Source organism: Onychostruthus taczanowskii, unplaced genomic scaffold, assembly GCF_017590055.1.
Source record: "Onychostruthus taczanowskii isolate IOZ18803 unplaced genomic scaffold, ASM1759005v1 scaffold9, whole genome shotgun sequence".
Taxonomy (NCBI): domain Eukaryota; kingdom Metazoa; phylum Chordata; class Aves; order Passeriformes; family Passeridae; genus Onychostruthus; species Onychostruthus taczanowskii.
Window position 1 is genome coordinate 7,947,320 of NW_024506993.1, and position 20,092 is coordinate 7,967,411.

General features: G+C 37.0%; 1 protein-coding gene across 3 annotated transcripts in view; it reads left to right on the forward strand.

Annotated features, from left to right (window-relative positions):
• The window catches only part of FHIT (fragile histidine triad diadenosine triphosphatase), a 520,344-nt gene that overhangs the window by 130,677 nt on the left and 369,575 nt on the right, over nt 1-20,092 (forward strand). For all 3 annotated transcript variants that reach the window (XR_005954219.1, XM_041425830.1, XM_041425831.1), the window contains exon 3: nt 594-715. Coding sequence is in view for 2 of the 3 variants with exons in the window: in XM_041425830.1 (XP_041281764.1) it covers nt 616-715 (100 nt within the window). In the remaining variant the exon portion in view is untranslated. The remainder of the gene's footprint in view (nt 1-593; nt 716-20,092) is intronic.

The following is a 20,092-nucleotide window of genomic DNA, read 5'->3' on the forward strand; positions in this document are numbered from 1 at the left end:
TCACGGAGAGAGAATATTTTAGTGAATGAAAGTGGAATTCTTTGACTTTCTATGAGAGAAAATGTCTTCACATTCCAGTTGCTCAAGCTAGAAAATGTGGATGGAAAATGGCTAAATAAACGTTCTTCAATTTGCCAGTATTTCTTTAGTTGAGGTATTTAATGGAGAGATTAGGAATTGTGGTTTATTTCATAAGTCCTGTGTGCACTGATTTACATTATGGCAGAAAAAAAGTGAAGTCCTGTTTGTGCTTTTCAAAGAACATATGATCCACATTTTTACAATGCAGGACAAATGGAAATGGGAGGGACAAATTGCATTCCCTAGAATTTTGTAGCCCTGCCAAGATGATGAGAGAAGACTAAGAAATTATATGTAAACTTCTTGCTTTGGAAAGAAGCCTTTTTCACCACTCCTTCAAAGGCATGATCATATTAAGGAAGATGTATCAAACATTCCAAGACACCCAATGCTTTGATGAGCCCAGGAGGTGCTTTCTGCTAGAAGCTGCATAGACAGGTTGATTGTTTTATTCCTGAGTAATAAAAAGGCAGAGTCAGTCCTTTATTTATCGTAACAATTGTCTCTTTCAGACCCTGAAGATCAACCCTGACCATGCTGAGATTTGGGCAGCACCTCATCAAGCCCTCGGTGGTGTTCCTGAGGACGGAGCTGTGCTTTGCTCTGGTGAACCGCAGGCCGGTGGTGCCAGGACGTATCCTTTCCATGGTGCTGCTCTCCTGGGAAAGGCAGGACGCCAGCAGGGAACTTGGAAGGCCAGGTAGGATGTGATGTGGGTTTATTCCAAGTCCAGGCGGTGATGCTTGATCAGAAGATGCTTGAGCAGTGTTGCAGAACTGCCGAAAACAGTTGCTTAGCAACTGTGACCTTCGAGGTGAGTTTCTATTGACCTTTTCACCACAGAAGATATATAAACAACCAGGTGCTACTAAAAGCATTTTAAAGTCTATTGGAGGTGGTGCTGTTGAAATTCCACATTATGCTAAATAACACATCCCGCTTCCCTTTTAATAATGTCACTTATTTTTAGATGTGGTAACTTGTTTATGGAGGATTTTCAACTTTTCCTGGCTAAATGTACACTATTTGTCAAACGACAGTAGAACCCTGTATGAAGACTTTGAAGACTTTTTTTTTTCTGGGGGGGCGGGGGGAACGGACGGACAGATTGCTTTGATTAATTTAGGTGGGAATGGATTAAATAAACCATCTGTATAGTGCACACATTTCGTGCTGAAAATATGAAGCATCATGGTGTAAGTAAAATTCTTGAGTTTGAAATTGTGTTGTAACTTGATTATACAAGATGCTCAGTGTACCTATTTAATGTATTTTGTAGTGTAGTGGGTTATTTTCCAGTCAAAATTCTGCTGCTCTTTAACTTCTGCTGATTTTTGTGGCTGAAAGTGCAATTTTTCAGAAGTAATCAAGACTGATCTCTTCTTCCATGGATGTTCATGATAAAATTTTAGTAGGAGCTCTGGCAAAGAATGACTATGTTGGGGAAAAAAAGGAAGTTGTCTGGAGTTTATTGAAAGTTTTCTTGTTAGTTTTCTAGTTTTATGTTGTTTCTTTCATAACTTAAAATCAAGTGAATTTTAATATATATATTTTTTAACCCAAAAATTTATTTCCTCTGAAATGTGGAACCTTTCTTTCCTCCCATCACTTCTGTAGATTATAATTGTTCAATATTGAACTTTTCTCTCCACATGTTTTGAATGGTGTTTGTGTGTACCAGGAGTCAGACTTCATAAAAACTTTAAAGGTGTGACTGTCTCACCAATATACTTTAATGAATTAAATTAACAGTTTTTCTGATCTTTGAGTTTCTGAAATTCCTGATGTAAATCCAAGGTGATTTACAGATCTGTCATAACAAAAACCATTTCAAGGCTATATAAAGACAATGTCACATTGGTCACTGTGTGATGCAGGGCCTGTGAGTGCCTGAGCAGTTGCTGTATGCATTGTGTGGATCAGAGAGTAAATAAACTCTTATCTGTTCTGTGAGTGCAGGTTTTAAAAACAATATTTGACTTTTTTAAAATTAATCAGTTAAGTGAACAATTGCATCTGTTGTTAAAAATAGAGTATTTCAGATGAAGCATTCTTGTTTTAAAGTTTTGTGAGCACCTCGCAATGACAAGTTAAGGAGCCTATAAAACTTAATTATTACAAGCTTCTTTTCTTCTTAAATAATTAAAGATTATAAACTCTTGTTGTATAATTATTGCTGACTTTTGGCAGATACATTTATTTGCTCAGGGTTTAGCTTTGTTATCCCATAATGAGTATTGCAACGTATTTTATAGTGTCACATTGTTTTAATAGCTTGTGTTGTAACATATAATGTAGTCTTTGTTTCTCCATTGAATAAATGTTCAGGTAATAAAAACCCAACCCTTTTCCTTTCTCATTACAATAAGAAGAAATTAGGAGAGATCTTGATGTAAAGGCTAGAATACAGTGTGTAAAGTAGAGCAATTTGCACTTATAAGCCTTTTAAAGTGTCTGTATAATGCAGCATTCATCTTGAGACCTGGCAGTAAGAAGTGTATTTTCTTTGTTTTATTGCAATAATTTTATCTGCCTTGTCTTTGGCACATGTGTGACATTTTTTTTCAGTAGAAAATAAAATATTAATGTATGTGAATTAGAGAGACAAAGGAAATCAGTTTGAAAGCCAGATCACTCCAGGTGGTGGCTTTAATTAACTAGTAAGGTTGAAATTCCATCTTGAAACAGAACATAGGGTTGGAATTATGAATTTGCAGTAATAGTTTTAAAATAAAACTATTCTCTGGGAGAAAGTCTGTCAGAGTGGCCTTGTGGAGTTCAGTGTGACTTGAGCAATGCCAAAGCAGTCTCGTTCACTTAACACATTGCAAAGTTTGTTTTGTTTATTTTGAGCTGCCAATCCTGTGAATTTAGCTTGACATTTGAAAGGCAAATTGTGCTAACAGTCCAAAATTAGGTAGAGTAAGAGTACAGTATTTATGGTAAGGAAAGGGTTCTGCTGTTCCTAGATAGAGGTACCTCATTTTTCCCATTAGACTTCTGCCCAATGGGTGCACCAAGTTCACGGACTCAGGAGCCTGTTTGTCTTGGGATTCCTTCAAGTGATTACTGCAGATTCTTGGTTAGGAAGGTGCTGGGTTCTTATTATTGAGTGAGGGATATCCAACATTAAACTGGAATCTTCAGTGTGCAAGCTGCAACGTTCATGTGTGGGACAGTAGGAAACATTGACCTCTTCTGGCACAAGGAGACAGAGGAGAGGTGCAGGTGGTCAGGGTGCAGGATTAGTGCCTGTTCCCCTCGGGAGATCCAATCCCTTTCTTGTCACCTAGCAGGCAAAGACTCAGAGGTGTTGGAACACAGTGTGTCTGGTGACATTGTCACTCAACACTTGTAATAATAAGGGGTCTGTATCTGCTCTGCTCTTGCCTTCTCCTTGTCTGATATCAGAGCAGAAGGCACATGGCATTGGGGACAGTGTTGATTAATGAGAAACTGGGTTTTGGGCTGTACTTTTTATGACTTTCTAGCATTGTCACGGAGCCAAGAGTCTGGGTGGGAACACAAATACTGTATTCAGTACACATCTGGGCTGTAAGCTTGGGAGTGGGGAGGAGGTTGCTGAGTTCTGGAAGCTTGCTGGGATAAACTTATACAGGTACCCATTCCCTTTTTTACAAGGGTCCTTGTTTCCTCTCTGTTCTGTCAGCTCGCTGCTTTGCAGAGGGTGATTGTGAAAAGCAGTCACTTGTGGCTCCCTTGAACAGCTCTGTGGTTGTTTTGGAGGAGGCAGCTATTCAATAGCAGGAGCAGTGCAGGGATGTGTCTATAGTCAGCAAATGCATTGTTTCTGTCACACGAAAGGCACAAGATTAACTGAATCAGCTCATGCAAGCAGCATGAGCTCAGCTTCTCCTTGGCTCCTTGCTTGAATTACTTCATTCAGAAGCTTGCTGCCTCCATAGAGCAGAACTGTGGTGCTGTTTGAAGCAAATTCCATCTACTCTTTGGCATGGACCTTTTGTGCTTTAATATGGTAACAAATACCTTGTGAATGACCTACCAGTTTATTGATATTTTCTTAGTCCTTCACCAGAGCTTTACATGATTTTGCTCACATCTTCAATAAATATGAACTGGTTTTTATCACTGCCTTTTTCATGGTGTTGTTCAGGGTACTTGTTTTCATCTTGTGTTAAATATGAAAAATGAATTTCAACATTAGCAGAATCCATTTGGGGACTAGAACTTTTTATTATAAATAAAATTATTCATTAGTTATGTCCATTTTTTTTCAGTAGACAAGGTATTGATCTTTAGATTTGTGTTCAGGATGCCATAAGAACTAGCACAAAAGGAACACAGCAACATTTGTAAATTGATTGAATGCAGTATGTAATGACACAGACAAACAGCAGATCTATGGCAATACTATATTATACAAAGCATTTTTCAGCAGTTTATTGAATTGGTTTTTCCCAGTCTTTCCAGCTGGGAACAGCAAGCTGAGGGTTATTGGGACCAAGTAATTTTATAGAAATTTGTGGACACTTTGGCTCCCTTACTAAGGGCACATGTATGTGTGTAATAAATTAAAATAAACACTTCACCACAACTTTTCATATGGGATTGATTATGAAAAGGTTTTTCCATCTAAAAAACCCCAACAAAACAGAAAGAAAAAAGGAAGACTGTTTAACTGTTATTTACTGAATTTCTCTGGAGTATTTTGTACTGCTCTTTTCATAGATATCTACATTTTCCCACCAGAAAGTATTCTGTTTGTGGGGTATAGACCATGTATAAACCCCAAAGCATATGACATTTTCTGGCACCTTTATCACTACATGGAGATAATGGTCATTATTCGTTGCCGAGGCTGTGTGCTGTTCTGTGAGTTACTGCCGCTTGTTCCTGTTATTAACGAGCAGAGAAAACATTAGTTGAACCAGATGCTCCCTTCAAAGGCCTGCTCACACCCCGAGCTGCAGTGTAATTGGTCTGCTGCAGGGGTGGGACGGGATCCAGGGTCAGGCAATGTGAGAGCAGCATCTGCTCTGCTGCACAGTTTGTCTGGCTGGGAGCTCCCTGTCATCTGCTGTCACAGCGGCTGTACTGCTTCAGACTGATGCGTTCTGTAGTGCCACAAATATTTTCCTAATGCTTTCCTTAAAAGTTTTGCAGTTAAAAAGAAACGATCTTTTAGAATTATTGTTGGTGCTTAATATATTTTCAAAGTAATTTTCATTTAATTATGGACCTGACAGAGTTTCTACTGAAGCTAGCACTGTAGAAAGAACAGTAGCAAGTTTGGTTGAAAACCATGGTATTTATCTTGTACATGAAATTTTAATTCTTCATAAATGTACAGAATTGCTGTTATGATTTTATTTGTACATTACACATTTATCATATCTCTATTTATGCTCTGTAAGTATGAATTTTATGGGTTTCAGCCTAAATAAGTGTTAATATTTACCATAAAACTAAGATTAAGAAAATAAAATTAAGTTATATTGAGAATATATGTTTATATCTATATATTCCTATAATGTACACTACATGTTTGCAACAACTTGTTTGAGATATCTAATCTTGTAGGAAAGTACTATTTAGTGCTCATTACAGAAGCTTCCCATACATTACTACTATTATTAGTTTCTTTAGCATAATGTTAAGGAGCAGGCATGTTCCATTTAGCTCTTTAGCAAAGAGCTAAAAAAAGTTGGTTTGGTAAAGGCTTTGTAATTTAAATAGGAAGCTGGAGATGCAAGGGAATCACAATGGAGACACAAAACGTTCTTTGGTACAATAAGGCCTGGACTACTTAGGTTAATTTCTCAAAATGTGTAATAACTCCAGAGCAGGAGGGCATTAGAAAGAGGATGAGTTCCTTTGCTGGTGCAGCAAAGACCTCCTGAATGGGAAGAACTGATGTAAATCATGCATCTTATTTGAAAATGGGGGGAAGTATAGAATATATCTCTTCATCAGGAGTGCAGAGGACATTCAGACTTTATGTATTATAAGTATCTGAAGCTCTTGAGAATCAGTGAAAACTCCTGGATTTTTTTTACCTCAGATCCCAAATAAAGCTGTTCCATGGCTCTTCCTTACTGATCCCTCAAGTAGGATTTATTAATGCCTTATAATATTTACTTGCACAAATGAGCGTAAGAAAAACAGTTCCTTTGTTTAATAACTTCAGCAGAATTAAGCTGTGTTGTACAGAGGGCAAGGAGTGGGACTTTGCCCTTGGCAGCCCCAAGCCAACAGAGTATTTGCTGTATTCTCCAGTTCCCTTCTGGGAAAAGGGCTCTCCTCCAACAGCCCAAAGAGCGACTGATGTGCTCTGTGTATGCAAACCACTTGAACTTGCTGGTGATAGAGAGGCCAGTTAATTATCTCAGGGCTGGAGTCATTTTGTTTGCAGTCTACAAACAAAAGGATGGTGTTTGACTCGCATTAAGAAATGCTGCTTCTGAAGATAAGAGATGCAGGGCTCTGTGCACAAAGGCTTGTCTGTATGACTTATTTGTGGGGATGGAGTTCAGCTGTCTCATTTGGTCTGATAAAAATACTTTCTGTCCCTTCAAATCTTGTCTTGGAAGGTGCTGACTGTTGAAAGAGGATGTCCTTCACCGTAAGGATATATAATTCTGTTTGCATTGTTATAGTTGTGTTAATATACTGGTATTGATGAAAATCCTATTCTAAATCCTTTGTGCTAGTATCGTAAATATAAAAGAAAAAAAGTAAAGTAACGTGATCAGAAGTATTTCTCACCTATTTGTAAATGGAGTAAGTTACCAGTTAAATCACTTATTTACATGTACTCAGCAGATTAGTGGTAAGAATTTCTCAGGCTGTAGTACAAACTACATTGGAAGAGGTGCTAGAAAAGCTGTGTAAGGCCACACATATAAGGGAGAGGCAGCAGCTCCTAGGGTGGAGCCTGTTGCATCTTACCAGGGCTGTGGAGGGTGAGCAGTCTCTTATTAGTCATGTGTTGAACCAGCCTTCAACCCTGACTGTGTGGAGACTAATGAGATCTCTGGGCTTGTAAGCAGTGTCATAATAAGTTGGATATATACAACTAAATTTCTTGACAATATTGCTAACAAATATTAAAATTCAGCTTAAAATGCCAATTCCATTTTTGTCTAATGGCTTTTATTCACCTGTTTGTCGTCATCATTGATTGGAAGTTATAAATGGCTTAAACCACATTATGCATGAACCTCTCTACTGCTTTGTGTGTTTCAGGGGCACTTACTGTCCAGTTCTGAAGGTCTGTTAGTAATGTGTGTCTTGTAAAAGTGGAACTGCTTGTCCTTACGTGCTCCAGGGACATGCAGAAGGGCTTCCGTTTTGTCATATTTACCCTCGTTATCAATTTTCAAAGCATGTTACAACTTTAGTTTCAAAGTAACTGAAGAGAATCTACTTTGACATTTCTGTCATTGGGGTGACAGAAATACCTGGTAAAAGAATTTATTTTAGCATAGCAAGAAACCTGACCAAACGTTTAGTGAGAAAAGCCTCAATCTAAGGAGCTGGAAGTCAAGCTTAAAAAGCAGAAGAGCAAAGCAATGTGGAAGGTTGTGAAATTAAGTGATAGCAAACTTTTGTATGAAAAGTGGCAGGGAAACTAAGGCAGGACTCAGGAAACGTTAAATGAGTGATGTCTTGAGGTTTAACACAATAATGGGCATTCTTGTTTAAAATACTGTGAAGTCCTGTGTATCTTATCACTCTCTGGAACTACCTGAAAGGAGGTGGTAGGGAGGTGGAGATCAGTGTCTTCTCCCAAGGAGCAAGAAATAGGACAGAGTAGTGGCCTGAAGTTGTTCTGAGGGGGGTTTAGATTGAACATTAGGGAAAATGTATTTGTCAAAAAGGGTTGTCCAGCCCTGGCTGCCCAGTGCAGTGGAGGGGTCGCCATCTCTGGGAGGATTTAAATGATGTGTAGATGTGGCACTTGGGTACATGGGTTAGCAGTGGCCTTGGCAGTGTTGAGTAAAGGGTTGGACTTCAAGGTCTTTCCCAAACTAACCCATTCTATGATTCTGTAAATAATGAATACTTTTAGTCCAGCAGTTACTTTCTAGTCTAGTAGAGAGCAAATTTGTAATTGGTGTGCTTATTGAACAAACCTGTAATTTTATCCTTTTTATCATATCAGTAATATCCACAAAAACAAATGGACAGTAGATAACAAGTATAAAGGAGGTGTTTGCTGCTGTTGCACTTTTGACACTATAGAAAATTTATGTTCCTGCATCAGTAGCAGATAACCACAAGCTTTGCATTTAAATTCCAATTACTACAAACTTTAGAAAAGAAAGGAGTACAAACAAGATTTTTTCCTCAGTATATAACTGGATTTAAGTTCAGGTTTTCTTACTCATTTAAGTAAGGTTCTGGCTAATGAAGGAGATGACAGTTACAAGCCATTCCTGTTACACTTTGTGCACCTTTGTCCTCAATATAGCCATTAGAAAGTGATAAGCAGCACACACACAGTTAACCAAGTCTGGGCAAGCTATTGCATGACTTGCTCTTACAGCAGAATATAATTAAAAGAGATGATTGGAATACATGGTTATTCATAATAGATGTCACATAATTACCATAAGTAATGCAATACATGCAAAATCTCCATTTGTAATGAGAATAGATTTGCTGGAAAGTCAATTGGAAATTTCATTTATTGCTTATTGTTTCCAGCATATTGGGCTATTTTGTGCTATTCAGTGCAATACAACTATGTGTTTTCTTCAAGAACACATTTTTGAGAGGCATCTGGCATTAACTTCCTATTGCAACTCCTAAGAGGAGATCCAATGTTAATCTGTCATCTCTTGTCCTTGCTGTGAAGAGCCTAATGCAGGGGATTGTTCTGTCGAAACATACATTAATGTTCCTTAATGTACCATAATTATAATCTAGAGAAGATATTTCATAATTTCATAAGTAACCATTTTGTACTCCTTATATTTTGAGGACGTCTATCGTGGTTTAACCCTGGTCAACAACTAATCACCACATGGTTCAGTGTTGGGCTTCAGCTCTTCTAGCTTCTATTATTTTTAGGTAGGGCGAAGTCCTTCCATCCCTGTTTTCCTCCTCTCCAGTGCACAGCACAGGTACCTCATACCCAGTGCTGTGCTGTCCCCCACTGGCTGCTCCAGAGGGGAGCACGTACAGGTCTCCCACCTCCTGTGTGTCCAAAGGTGCTCACCTGTGCTCCTTCTTTTGTTCAGGGAACGTTTTCGTCTGTGGTTTGAAGTGATAGGTGAGACTATCAAGTACAGTGATTCCAAAAGGCACCATAATTGCTTTGCAGATCTTCAGCAGAGGGTCAAGCACCTTCTCTGAGCAGGTAATTGGGTAAATTATGTTTTAGTAAGTTGTCTTGAGTAAAGTTTGATATCAACATAGCAGACAATGGAGGCTTTGTTGTAAAATGAGGCTACAGTAGGAAGTGGAGTGCATAATTCATGGATACATGATGTATTTCACTTTATCACTCATACCATATCTGGGTTTCTAAGGCTGCACAAGTGTGCACAGTCTGCTATTCATTTGCTAATGTATTTTACTTGTGCTGCTCCTTGTAACCTGCCGACTTCTACTGCTTCTAATCAAAACATGAAAACCTCAGCATCTCTCAGTGATCTCTCTTGAGAAAATATTCATATTGTACAATAAAAGTTGAATACTCTCCTTCTGATGCTCCAGTGTAAGATTGTACTGCTTTCAGATGAGTGATCTCTCTAAGAGTCTGCCTAAGAGCTGTTGCTTTTAGTTCAGGATTCAATGATCTTTACCTGTTAGTAACTGGGAATGTATTGAGGCGGCTTGTTGCTGTTTGCTTCATAAAATTAGAAATTGTGTGCCATGAGTATGAGTTTAAGTAGGTAGATTTGGAAATTCTGCTTTTTGTTGGTCTAATGAAATTTGTGTATCAGAATACAAGATTTTGCTCCAACGTGTATGTAAAAATTGAACTATTTTAAATGGAACATATCTTAAAAATGTGTCACTGTTTCATTCAGTATTTCTTTTTCTATCACTCCCAGGTAGAATTTGCCTGGTTGTAGAGAAAGAATATATGATGCAGATTATATATTTAAATTATGCCATAGAAATGAACATTGCCAGAATTCAGGCGCTGTGAGCACATATTGCAGGAATGCTTTCTTAGACTCAGATTTGTTCATGATATTTTAGTTGGGTAAAGCCTAACTAATTTGGGATTTAATTCACTTTACTACCTTCATACACAAAGATAAAGATGTGGAAAAAATATAATGAGCACATGGCTCAGTAAATAAACTGTATTTCTGGCTGAGAAGAATCCTAGAGCCCAATTGTGAAAGCATTACATTTCTGGTGACACTATGGAGTTCAAAATCATGTGTGATTTGGGGAGCAAGAGGAAGAAGGGAGAAGCAGAGAAAGGGGAAGGGGAAACATGTTTATATATATGGGAACAAATTTTCTAGGAATAAAATCTTAGATTAACAATGGCAATAATAAGAGCTGTAGCTGTAAATGTGAATCTGGGGATTCCTGAACTAGGAGCAGTGATTTTTTTTTTTTTATATTTAGAGTAAACTTTGTGACTGAAACAAATTGCTGGAGATGAGGAACATTTGTTATTATCTGGTACTTTGAAATAAAGATTGAACTTCTCTTTAAGATTAATAAGAAGCTAATATCTGTATGGAGGAAGGAAAATGGAATCTGGGTTGACTTGGAGGAATTGAGAACAATTTCTCTCTTTCTCTCACTCACTGACTGATGTGGACTCTTAGTGGGACAACAATGAGCTGTGACATTCTTTGCCATTGTGAAGCCTTCAAAATAGAATTTCATCTTCTTTAAAAGAAAGATTGATATAAAAAGGAAGGGAAAAAGGTGTGTTAGGAAATGAAGTCAAGATAATTGGGTAAGCTTTCAAAGGAGAGGTGCATCTTATTTCTGAAGGGGTATCATTTAAGTTTGAAAATAGGAATGGAGAATTACAAATAAAGCAGCTTTATTGACCTTTTAACCTCATATTCCTGCCAGGAGCTTGAAAGGGAACATAAAGTTACTCTATTTCTAAATATCTGTTAATAGCTAATTTAGAATTTGTTGAAATTCTGTGTAACTCATGTATAGTAACTCATATATTAGTGATTGTATTTCTATACATTTTAACACTTCTCTGAATTGCATTCATTGTAGGGCAAAATGCAATTAATTAGAACTGCATCTGAAAAAAACTCTGATGTTTTGGGTTTTTAACTGCCTGGTCATGAGAACATAGCAGGGCACCTCTGTCAAGCTTTACCAGCCTGTTGAGTGTTTGGTGCAAGCACCACTAGCAATGCTGCAAACAATCAAATGTTTCCTTGTTAGAGCAAATTGCCTCCTGTCTCAGTGTTCTGTAGAAAAGTTTGGTATATTTTCAAAATGAAATTGTGTGTTCTTCTCCCTGCCAATTGCTTTAGCTCCAGGTAGTGCAAATTAAGGACAAAATGAAGGCAAACTTTTAAATTCAATTTGCATAGCTCTGTTATGGTGGAGAGTAATTATGTTGGGAGTGAAAACTCTGTAAACACTTTGAAACAGGATAAATGTATTTCTCAAATTACTCTCCTTAAAAAAAAATTGTGAGATAGTTGAGACATGGCTGCTTACACTGAGAAGCAGAGGAACTAGCAGGGTATTGCAAGAAAGTTTTCTTTTAGCTGTGGTTTTTTTTCTACAGTCATTTTCAGTGAATGCAGAACATGAAATTGCCACCCTTCTTAGGTAGTGAGAAGATTTTCAGGATAAAAAAAAAGAAAGCCACTTAATTAGTATCCAGTCATGTGGAAGCATACTAATGACATTTCTGCTCAATTAATGTTTCCTTACTATGACCCTATCAATATTAATAAAATAAGTTTTACTTGCTTGTCTTTCAAAAAAAATTCTGAATTTGACCTGGAGAAAGTTCATCACAAAAATATTGCGGAGTTGTACAATTCTATTTTTATAAGCAATGTTAATGAGGCACTGCTGACTTAACATAATATTTTGCTGAGGCTATTTTATCTTAGAAAACAATGCAAGTTTTTCCCTTTTCTCCTATGTTCCTTAACAAAATTAAATTAAATGCATCTAGTATCAATTATGACTTATTTATAAATACCTGTGGTATTGAATATATATTTTTTTAATGTGGAGAAACATCCTTCTTACATGAAAGTTTGATGTTAAAAGAAAGGACACAATGGTTTTTATAACATTTATAACATTTATATGTAATAAATGTTATAAAAACAATCTTAAGCTTGTTTGACCCATTTTTAAACTGGAGGGACACAAAATGTCAATATGAGTTTTCTTTTTCTGTGTATGAATGATAATCCAAACCTCCAGTAGGAGTCCAGGTCAGGATTTATTCATCCTTAAACAAGAAAAATTTGGTTTATTTATCTGGCATTCACAGCAGCATTGCTTGTTTTACTGGAACCCTGATGTGTGATGTGGATTCTTTATTCTTGTTGAGGACTAGTTTTTTGCATTCCTTGGTGTTTTAGAAGCCTATGTATTTATCTGCTCATTTGTAACTGTCCAGTGCTTGCAGTGTAGCAGACACTTTGCAAAACTGACTGCTAAAACCAGGGGTGTTTTTGTGTGCAAATTAAACAGATGATTTTATGTACCTGCCATAGGTAAGAATTGAGGTAATTATATGTGGGGCCTATTTGGAAATGTAACGGGGTTTGATCTTCCTAATTGAAATAACAGCACACATAATAATGACTATTTTGATATGAAACAGATACAAAGAATGTGACTTTACTAAATGAAAGAGTAAAATAATTACTGTTTTAACTAAGCTGTAAAAATGCAAGGTTCTTTTCTGTGCAATGGTTAGATGGCTGTTGTACCTACGTATTCCAAAATCTTCTGCTTTTGAGATATTCTATTTATTCCACATGGGGGCATGGTGAGGGAGCAGGGAAAGGGAGTAATGTGCAATCCAGCTTTGAGTCTTTTCTCAGATCTCCCTTTATCTTTAACCATCACATTGATGGTACCTGAATGAATTTAACTTTGTACCTCAGCTAAAGTGTTGTCCATGGGGGATCATTTTATATTGCCTACAAGACATCAGAGTAAAGGAAATAATGTGATTTGATACCTGTGTTTTGTCACGATTGAAAAGGCACAGAGAGATGCTCCATTTGTCTTTTTAAATAATGAAAGTTAAATCAAGATTGTCATCTGATCTGTCAGAGAATTCAGCAGCAATAACTATCTACCATCTTATTACTTCTCCTTCCCTTTTTAAACTTTTTAATCTTTGCAAGAAAAATTGTCAACTGTTGTGGATCTGCAGTGTTTGTTGTGCCCATTTACTGCATGACATAAGGATAGGTTCTTATTTCTAAAGCCTATTTCCCAAGTTGGTGATTTTGTGAGGAGATGACAGTGTTCTCACCTGTCAGACACCTCCTGTGTTCCTTATCCCTTCAGGTTTGAAGACAAAAAACAATAATTTACTAAATCCATGCTCTTTATCCCTGCAGGTTTGAAGAGAGAAAAATAATGATTTATCTAAGCTGATTCTGGTTTTAATTTGTATTTTGGTTTAAAATGGTATTTAAGGCTTTTTCTGCCATGTGTATTTGGTGGCTTTGATTTTTCAAAGCCATTGCTGAGATCACATTGAGGATCTCCTTTGATAATTGTTTCTACTCGTAAGCAGGGGCAATTTCATTAACTCTAAAAAAATCAATATTTGTCCTTCTTAGCAAGATGTGCATACTTGTTATTCTTAACACTGTACCAGTTTGTCAGTAGTCACAGACTGACCAAAATTGTTCATTTCTACCTACAAGGGGTAGAAGATAGCTTTAGGAGTAAGATACTCTGAAACATAAGCAATTTGAGACTATTTCCCAGTTGGAATTCACATATTTGGGAACACGTGACCATTAAAAATATGTATTTACAAGTGTTTTATTTAAAAACTAAAAATGCTACTACAAATACTGAACAGAAAAGGAAGTGAAACAGTGTGGAGGTATAAAACATGTTCTGTGTTTCTCATGAGGGGCAGTGGACCTTTGACTGTCCCACTGTTGCAAGGCTGAGGGGGCTCCCTGTGAGTTCCCTGTCCGATTGTCCTTGTTCCTTGTATTGGAGTGTAGTGAAATCCAGCAGACTCATCTAAAACTAATGTTATCCCAACTCTTGAATCTAATTTTTGTTAGTTGTCAGTTGAGCTGCTGCACTCTGCAGAGCCTCTACTGTCAGAGCCACAGAATTCTCAGTATCTGTTTAAGAAGGTCCTTTGTGACATCCTAATTATGTTCCATGACAGCGTTGTTAGTTCAGTAAAATAATGAAACTGAAAACTTCCAAAATTAGTTTATACATAAACACATATTATATGCAACACAGTGATACCTCGTGCAAGTGCCATTCCCATTGAGTAATTAAATATCATTACCTGTAGTGACTGCTGGATGGTCTGTTGTTTGTTAAGGAAAGGGAAGCACAAAGGTGCTGCATATACTGAAAGCAATTCAATTTGCCCAGCTAGCAGCAAGGTTTAAGATTGATTTCACTTTCATGATTTTGTTTTGTGCCTTTTGATATAAAAATATTAGCCCTAAAATGTTTTTTTTTATTTTATATTGTTGAGGCTTAAATTAACTCTGAAAGTTTCCATGCAGATTCAGTTGAAAATTAAGTTTAAAATATCCATTCCATGTGAAAGAAATAAAGGCAGTCATAATCTTTCTGTCCTCCTCCTTGTAGTTCTGGGCACACTGAATAGCAAGGATGTGACACAGGCTGCTGTTTTCTTTAGGGCTTTAAATCTGCTCTGTTAGACACTGAATCCCAGGGCCTGGCCTTCACCACTCTGCAGTATTTGGTAATAAGGATGTGATGATGCATTTGGCACTAACAAAAGGAAGTAGAGAAGTAATTAATTAGGTTTGATTCTGCAGATGACAGTGTAGCTCAGATCACTTTGAACTATAAAAATACCACAAATGAAAGACATTTGGAAGTAGTTCCCAATAAGTGGAAAAATGTCTTCTTTACTGGAAGATAATTTTAATGAAGCTGGAGAAACAATAGGGAATAACTCCGAAACTGGTAGATTCTTTATTCCCAGTTCCCTCCCATACCTTTTGGCAGCTATCAGAGATTTAGAACAGTGAAGAATGGTAATGTGAAGGAAAACAATACTTTTTTCAGAAAGCAAAAAAAGATAATTAAACTTAAACTCTTTAGTTCCACTAGTTGTTTATGATGGCAGCTATTTACTCAATTAAAATGCCTCCATTTATTCTCCAAGTCTGTACTGGTTTAGTTGTTTCAGCTGTAAGTTAGGGATGCCAACAGACATACATTGCTCCATGAATGAGGCTGGACTAATATGGAGAAGGAAACCCTGTAATTTACTCAGGTCATGTTCAATTGGATTCTTGAATTTTGCTGAACTTCTCCTGTTTCATTCATGACTGAGTTGATTTTGATTACTTAAAAGCACATAGGCCATCAGTGGTTCAAGCTAGATGAAGAACTGAAGAATATAACTGTTGTAATCTAATGAATTTTCTTCTTTTCCCATACATAAAATACTCTAATAAATTAAAAACAATCTGATAAAAAGGCAGAATTTTTCTTTTAATATTAGACTCAGAGACTCATTTCAGAAGTAGCCAATTTGTAGCTAAGAGGAAAGTTGGATTTTAATAAGGCTGTTGTAATCTGGTAAAATACAATAATCAAAAAAAGTCTTGTCCTTACTTGTATTTTTTGTAGATTTTAAACATATTTTTCTTTGTATTCATTTTTCTATTTCTTTGTCTATTGTGTATGTGTCTCATTTAGAAGATTGTGGTGGAAAGGGGATTCCTAATAAAGTCACGAGGACTATGATTTCTTAAAGAATCCACTTAAATCAATAAATAGCTACTGATAGCTGCTTAATGGCTGTCTAAGAACCTCTTACTGTTTTTCTTGACAATTGTTTTGATGGGAGAAAAAAAAGTTGTATTCATGCAAAGCAAGTCTTTTAGGTTACTTCCTGTAGTAGTTTGGTAGTAAGTATTTACACTGATAAGCTGGGCTAAGTGTAGTATTTTGTAATGTTAAGTATCAGTAAAATAGAACTTTTTAAACACCACGGCTGAATATGGTTCTTTTATTTTTCTGATGTTGATTTTGATCCACTGCAGGAGATTTTGAGTTGTGTTGAGGTAAACTTTAAGTCATTGCTTTCAAGAAGAGGAAAATATTACTGATAATAAATTTCCTTGCATCAATGCTACATTCTCATTTTGGATCCAGACAGCTTTAGTCAGCAATTGGTTTCCTGGGGCAGTTATGTCTCAGTGTTTGAGCCCTTGTTAGGATCACTAAATAACCCATGGGACCAGCAGATATTATGATAAACTTGGTGTGTGAAAAACGTGGTGTTTTTAGGTTTATCAAGTGAACTCATCTTCACATCAGGATTTGCTAGAGCTGAATTGAATTTTGAATTTGAATTTTCAATATATTTCTTTGTCACGAGCAAATATTCAAAATCATGATCCTTCTTTTAAGTGAGCTGCATCACACAGACTCTAAAATCTAAATGATATGTGCTAGTTTCATTTGGAAGTATAATTAAGGTGTATAATGTCATTTAACTGTTTAATGAACTCTGCATAATGTAATGGAATACAAATATTTGACCTTCCTGACAGTGACTGATGGATTGAAGTTGCACAGCATGATATCATTAGAATGTCAAATAACATCATTATTCATGATTATCAGGAATTATTCAGGTGAAATGGCAAACGTAATAGAAAGCTATTATTTTTGTGGGGGTCTCAGATTGACTTTCTTTGTCAGTATCAGTCTTTTGATGATACAGGGGGAAGATACTCAGATTTATTGAGCTACAAGGAATTAATGTTATAGGTTAAACAAATGTCAGTAATATCAGAAAAGTACTTTCAATAGGTCACGTCATGTATTAAGTGTCTAAGAGTAACTATTAGAGGTAATGTTTTAACTTCTGCTTTTACTTCTGCTGAAAACTAAAGCCATCTTTAGATTACAAGTGTTTGCAGCATAAAAACGTACCAATTACCACTATTTTCTGGCTGATATTTTTGATCAGCAGAAATGAAAAATGCCATACAGTCTTTTCAATGGAATTGTAATTTCACCCTCTTTTCTCAGAGCCTACCTTTGGAGCCCAGACCTTTGTTCTGAGAGAATTTAAACTGAAATTACAACAAGGTGTTATTCTGTCACTTAAATGCTCAGGAAGTTGATGGACTGGGGCAGGAAGTACCATCTTCTTGGAACACTCAAGTGCCTAAAGCTGAGCGCACACTTCTGCAGTTTGTTGAATTATGGCCTATAGAAATAAATGCTGAGTAACCTCTTTTGATTTTGGATAATTAAGGCCTTACACCTGAGAGTAAGCTCATGAATGAGCTCTGCAAGTGCATTTTTCCTGTTGGGACAAAAACTGTAACAACATTTTATGATGTGTTTTCTGCTGAATGTGAGTCAGGCCAAAGGTTATGTTTTGGCCCTGATCTGCAGATACCAAGCATGCTGTTCTCTCCAGTGGGAGGTGGCAGTGCTTCAGAAGGAGCTGAAGGACCAGCTGCTGTTTGCAGTGAAAACAGGATGAAGTTCCAAATTATTTAACTGACTGCACAGAACAGGCAATTTTCTCAGGACTCCTGGAATTTCCATAGAGTTTGGGTGGTGGTTGTGGTGCCTGCAATGAGTATTTTGTATACAACTTGGCTTTTATTATTAAGGTGTGATCTAGGGACAGGTCATGGTATGGACAAGGGTGGAGCAAACACTGAGTGATCAGGGAAGCTGTGTGGTGGTGGTTGCATGATGTGCTGCAACACATTAATGTCATTTTAGTGTTGAGACAGGATTGAGCCTTGCCTTGGGGTCAGATGTTAGATGTTGGTAGTTGAGTTGGGGATGGTTGTCCCTACTTACTTCCTAGCACAAGCACTTCTGTGCTTTGAAGCTTTAAAAATACGTGATTGACTATTATAGATGGCTAAGACTAACCATCTTCCTAATTTCTATAGCTGCCTAGGTAAACACATGCTGTCCAAAGATATTAAAACTACTGTCTTTGTGAGGTACTCCTACAGATTAACCACAAACAATAGAATTTAGCATGGAATTTAGTACAATTGGCTTTTCTTCTACTTCCCTGTTGAATTTTGCAATTCCTGTTTAGTTCTATACAGCCTCAGAGGAAGCATCCCTTCTTTTTACCCTCCTTTTCCCCCTCTGTAGATACACTGACAGTAATTTGGAGTGCTTCTTGATTTGTGTATTAAACCTAAATCACAATCCTAATTCTCCAATTTACTTTTTGTTCATGATGTCATAAAGTCATAAAACCTGGATGAAGTTGATAGCTTGGAATTCATGTGAAAGGATATTTTCTCTTAAGTGCCTGTACGATGTAAATGTGCTTGAATGGGCTGACAGAAGGCCAGGTGATTTCCAGTACCTATTTTTAGGGTGATAAAATCTTCTGAATACTCTTTTGCTCCTTGCTGCTTTGAGCTTCTACCTCAGTCAACAGGTTTTCAATCTCACCAGAACTCCCACTTCACAAGTTGTCAAAGGACTGCTCAAGCAGGAAATGGGAACCTTGAACACTGTGTGTATGATTTGAGGTGTGTGTTATTAACAGGGAGTTGGAAAGTAGCCTATCCTTGGATATGCAAAAGATGGTGAGATATAACCTGTACTGCTTAGGAAAGTCTGGCAGTGAGAAAGAAGTTATTGTTGACATATTTTTTTTCTTTTTGAAGCACTGGAATACAATTAGAAAACTTTGTTGGGGTTTGCCAGCTGTTCATCCCCCAGCAGCTGGGTGGGCAGTGCCTTGCATGCCAGGGGGCTGCAGCTGCAGCAGTGCCAAGGTTTGGTGGCAGAATGGGGACAGTGTTCATCAGGTGCTTCCAAGTTGAACCTTGTGCACATACACAGTGTGCTGCTCCTCTGAATACAGAGGATTCTGGCTTGCAAAGCAGTTCCACAAGAAAAATCCCTGGGCCAGAAAGCTGCAGGCTTGAGCCAAGGGTGCTGACCGAGTCATATGTACAACATAAACAAATTCCTTTGTGATTTTCATCATCATGTTCTGTTATTTTATTGCACTTAGCTTACAGAACAGAATAAAACAAGCAGAAGACCAGTCAAAGTGGTGCTGATTTGACCTCTGTGTACTTGTGTGAATAGTCCTTATTAATTTAAGGTCTTTCTACTTATTCAAATGAGGCCATTTAATAAAACTAGCTTTGTGTAGAACTTTCTAGGAGCAGGTGCTGTATTTATAGAGCAGAAACATAATTTTAAAGCTTTATGAAATCATAATTTAAACCCCCCCCAGATTATTGCATATTACTATCTCTAGTTACTCATTTATAATTTATTCTAAATAAAAGGAATTATGTATATGTGGGGCCAATACATTGTTTTCTCATAGATTCAAATGTCTTTCCTAACTGAGCTTGCCAGTTTGGGCTAAACTTGCAAGGAAAGAAGTATAAAGGATTTTGGATATGAACATTTATCATGTGTGTAGCATGATAACATTTACATTTTATACTTTGTCTTTAGGCTGGAAAAGTTAATTCCCTGCAGATTTGGCAGAAGGGGCAGACTGTATGTCAAAAGGAAGTAGGCAGCAGAGCGGAGGAGAGATACTGATGGTGACCCAAAATGAAGATTTTACAGGGGTTTGCCTTTTATTAGATATTAGAGAAATGACACTAATCTGATGCCCTGAGGCATAGATCCATATGAAAACAGTTTGAGTTTGGGTGGGCTCTTAAATTGTTTTCACTGTTTTTGAAACCCTTTGTTTATTGTATCATTAGTAAAATAGAAATGAAGAAAGTTCTTCCTATTTAAGAATCACATTTCTCTTGAAGCCTTTGTAATATTTTACTAAGCATATAATATTGTAATCATATTATAGCTTAAA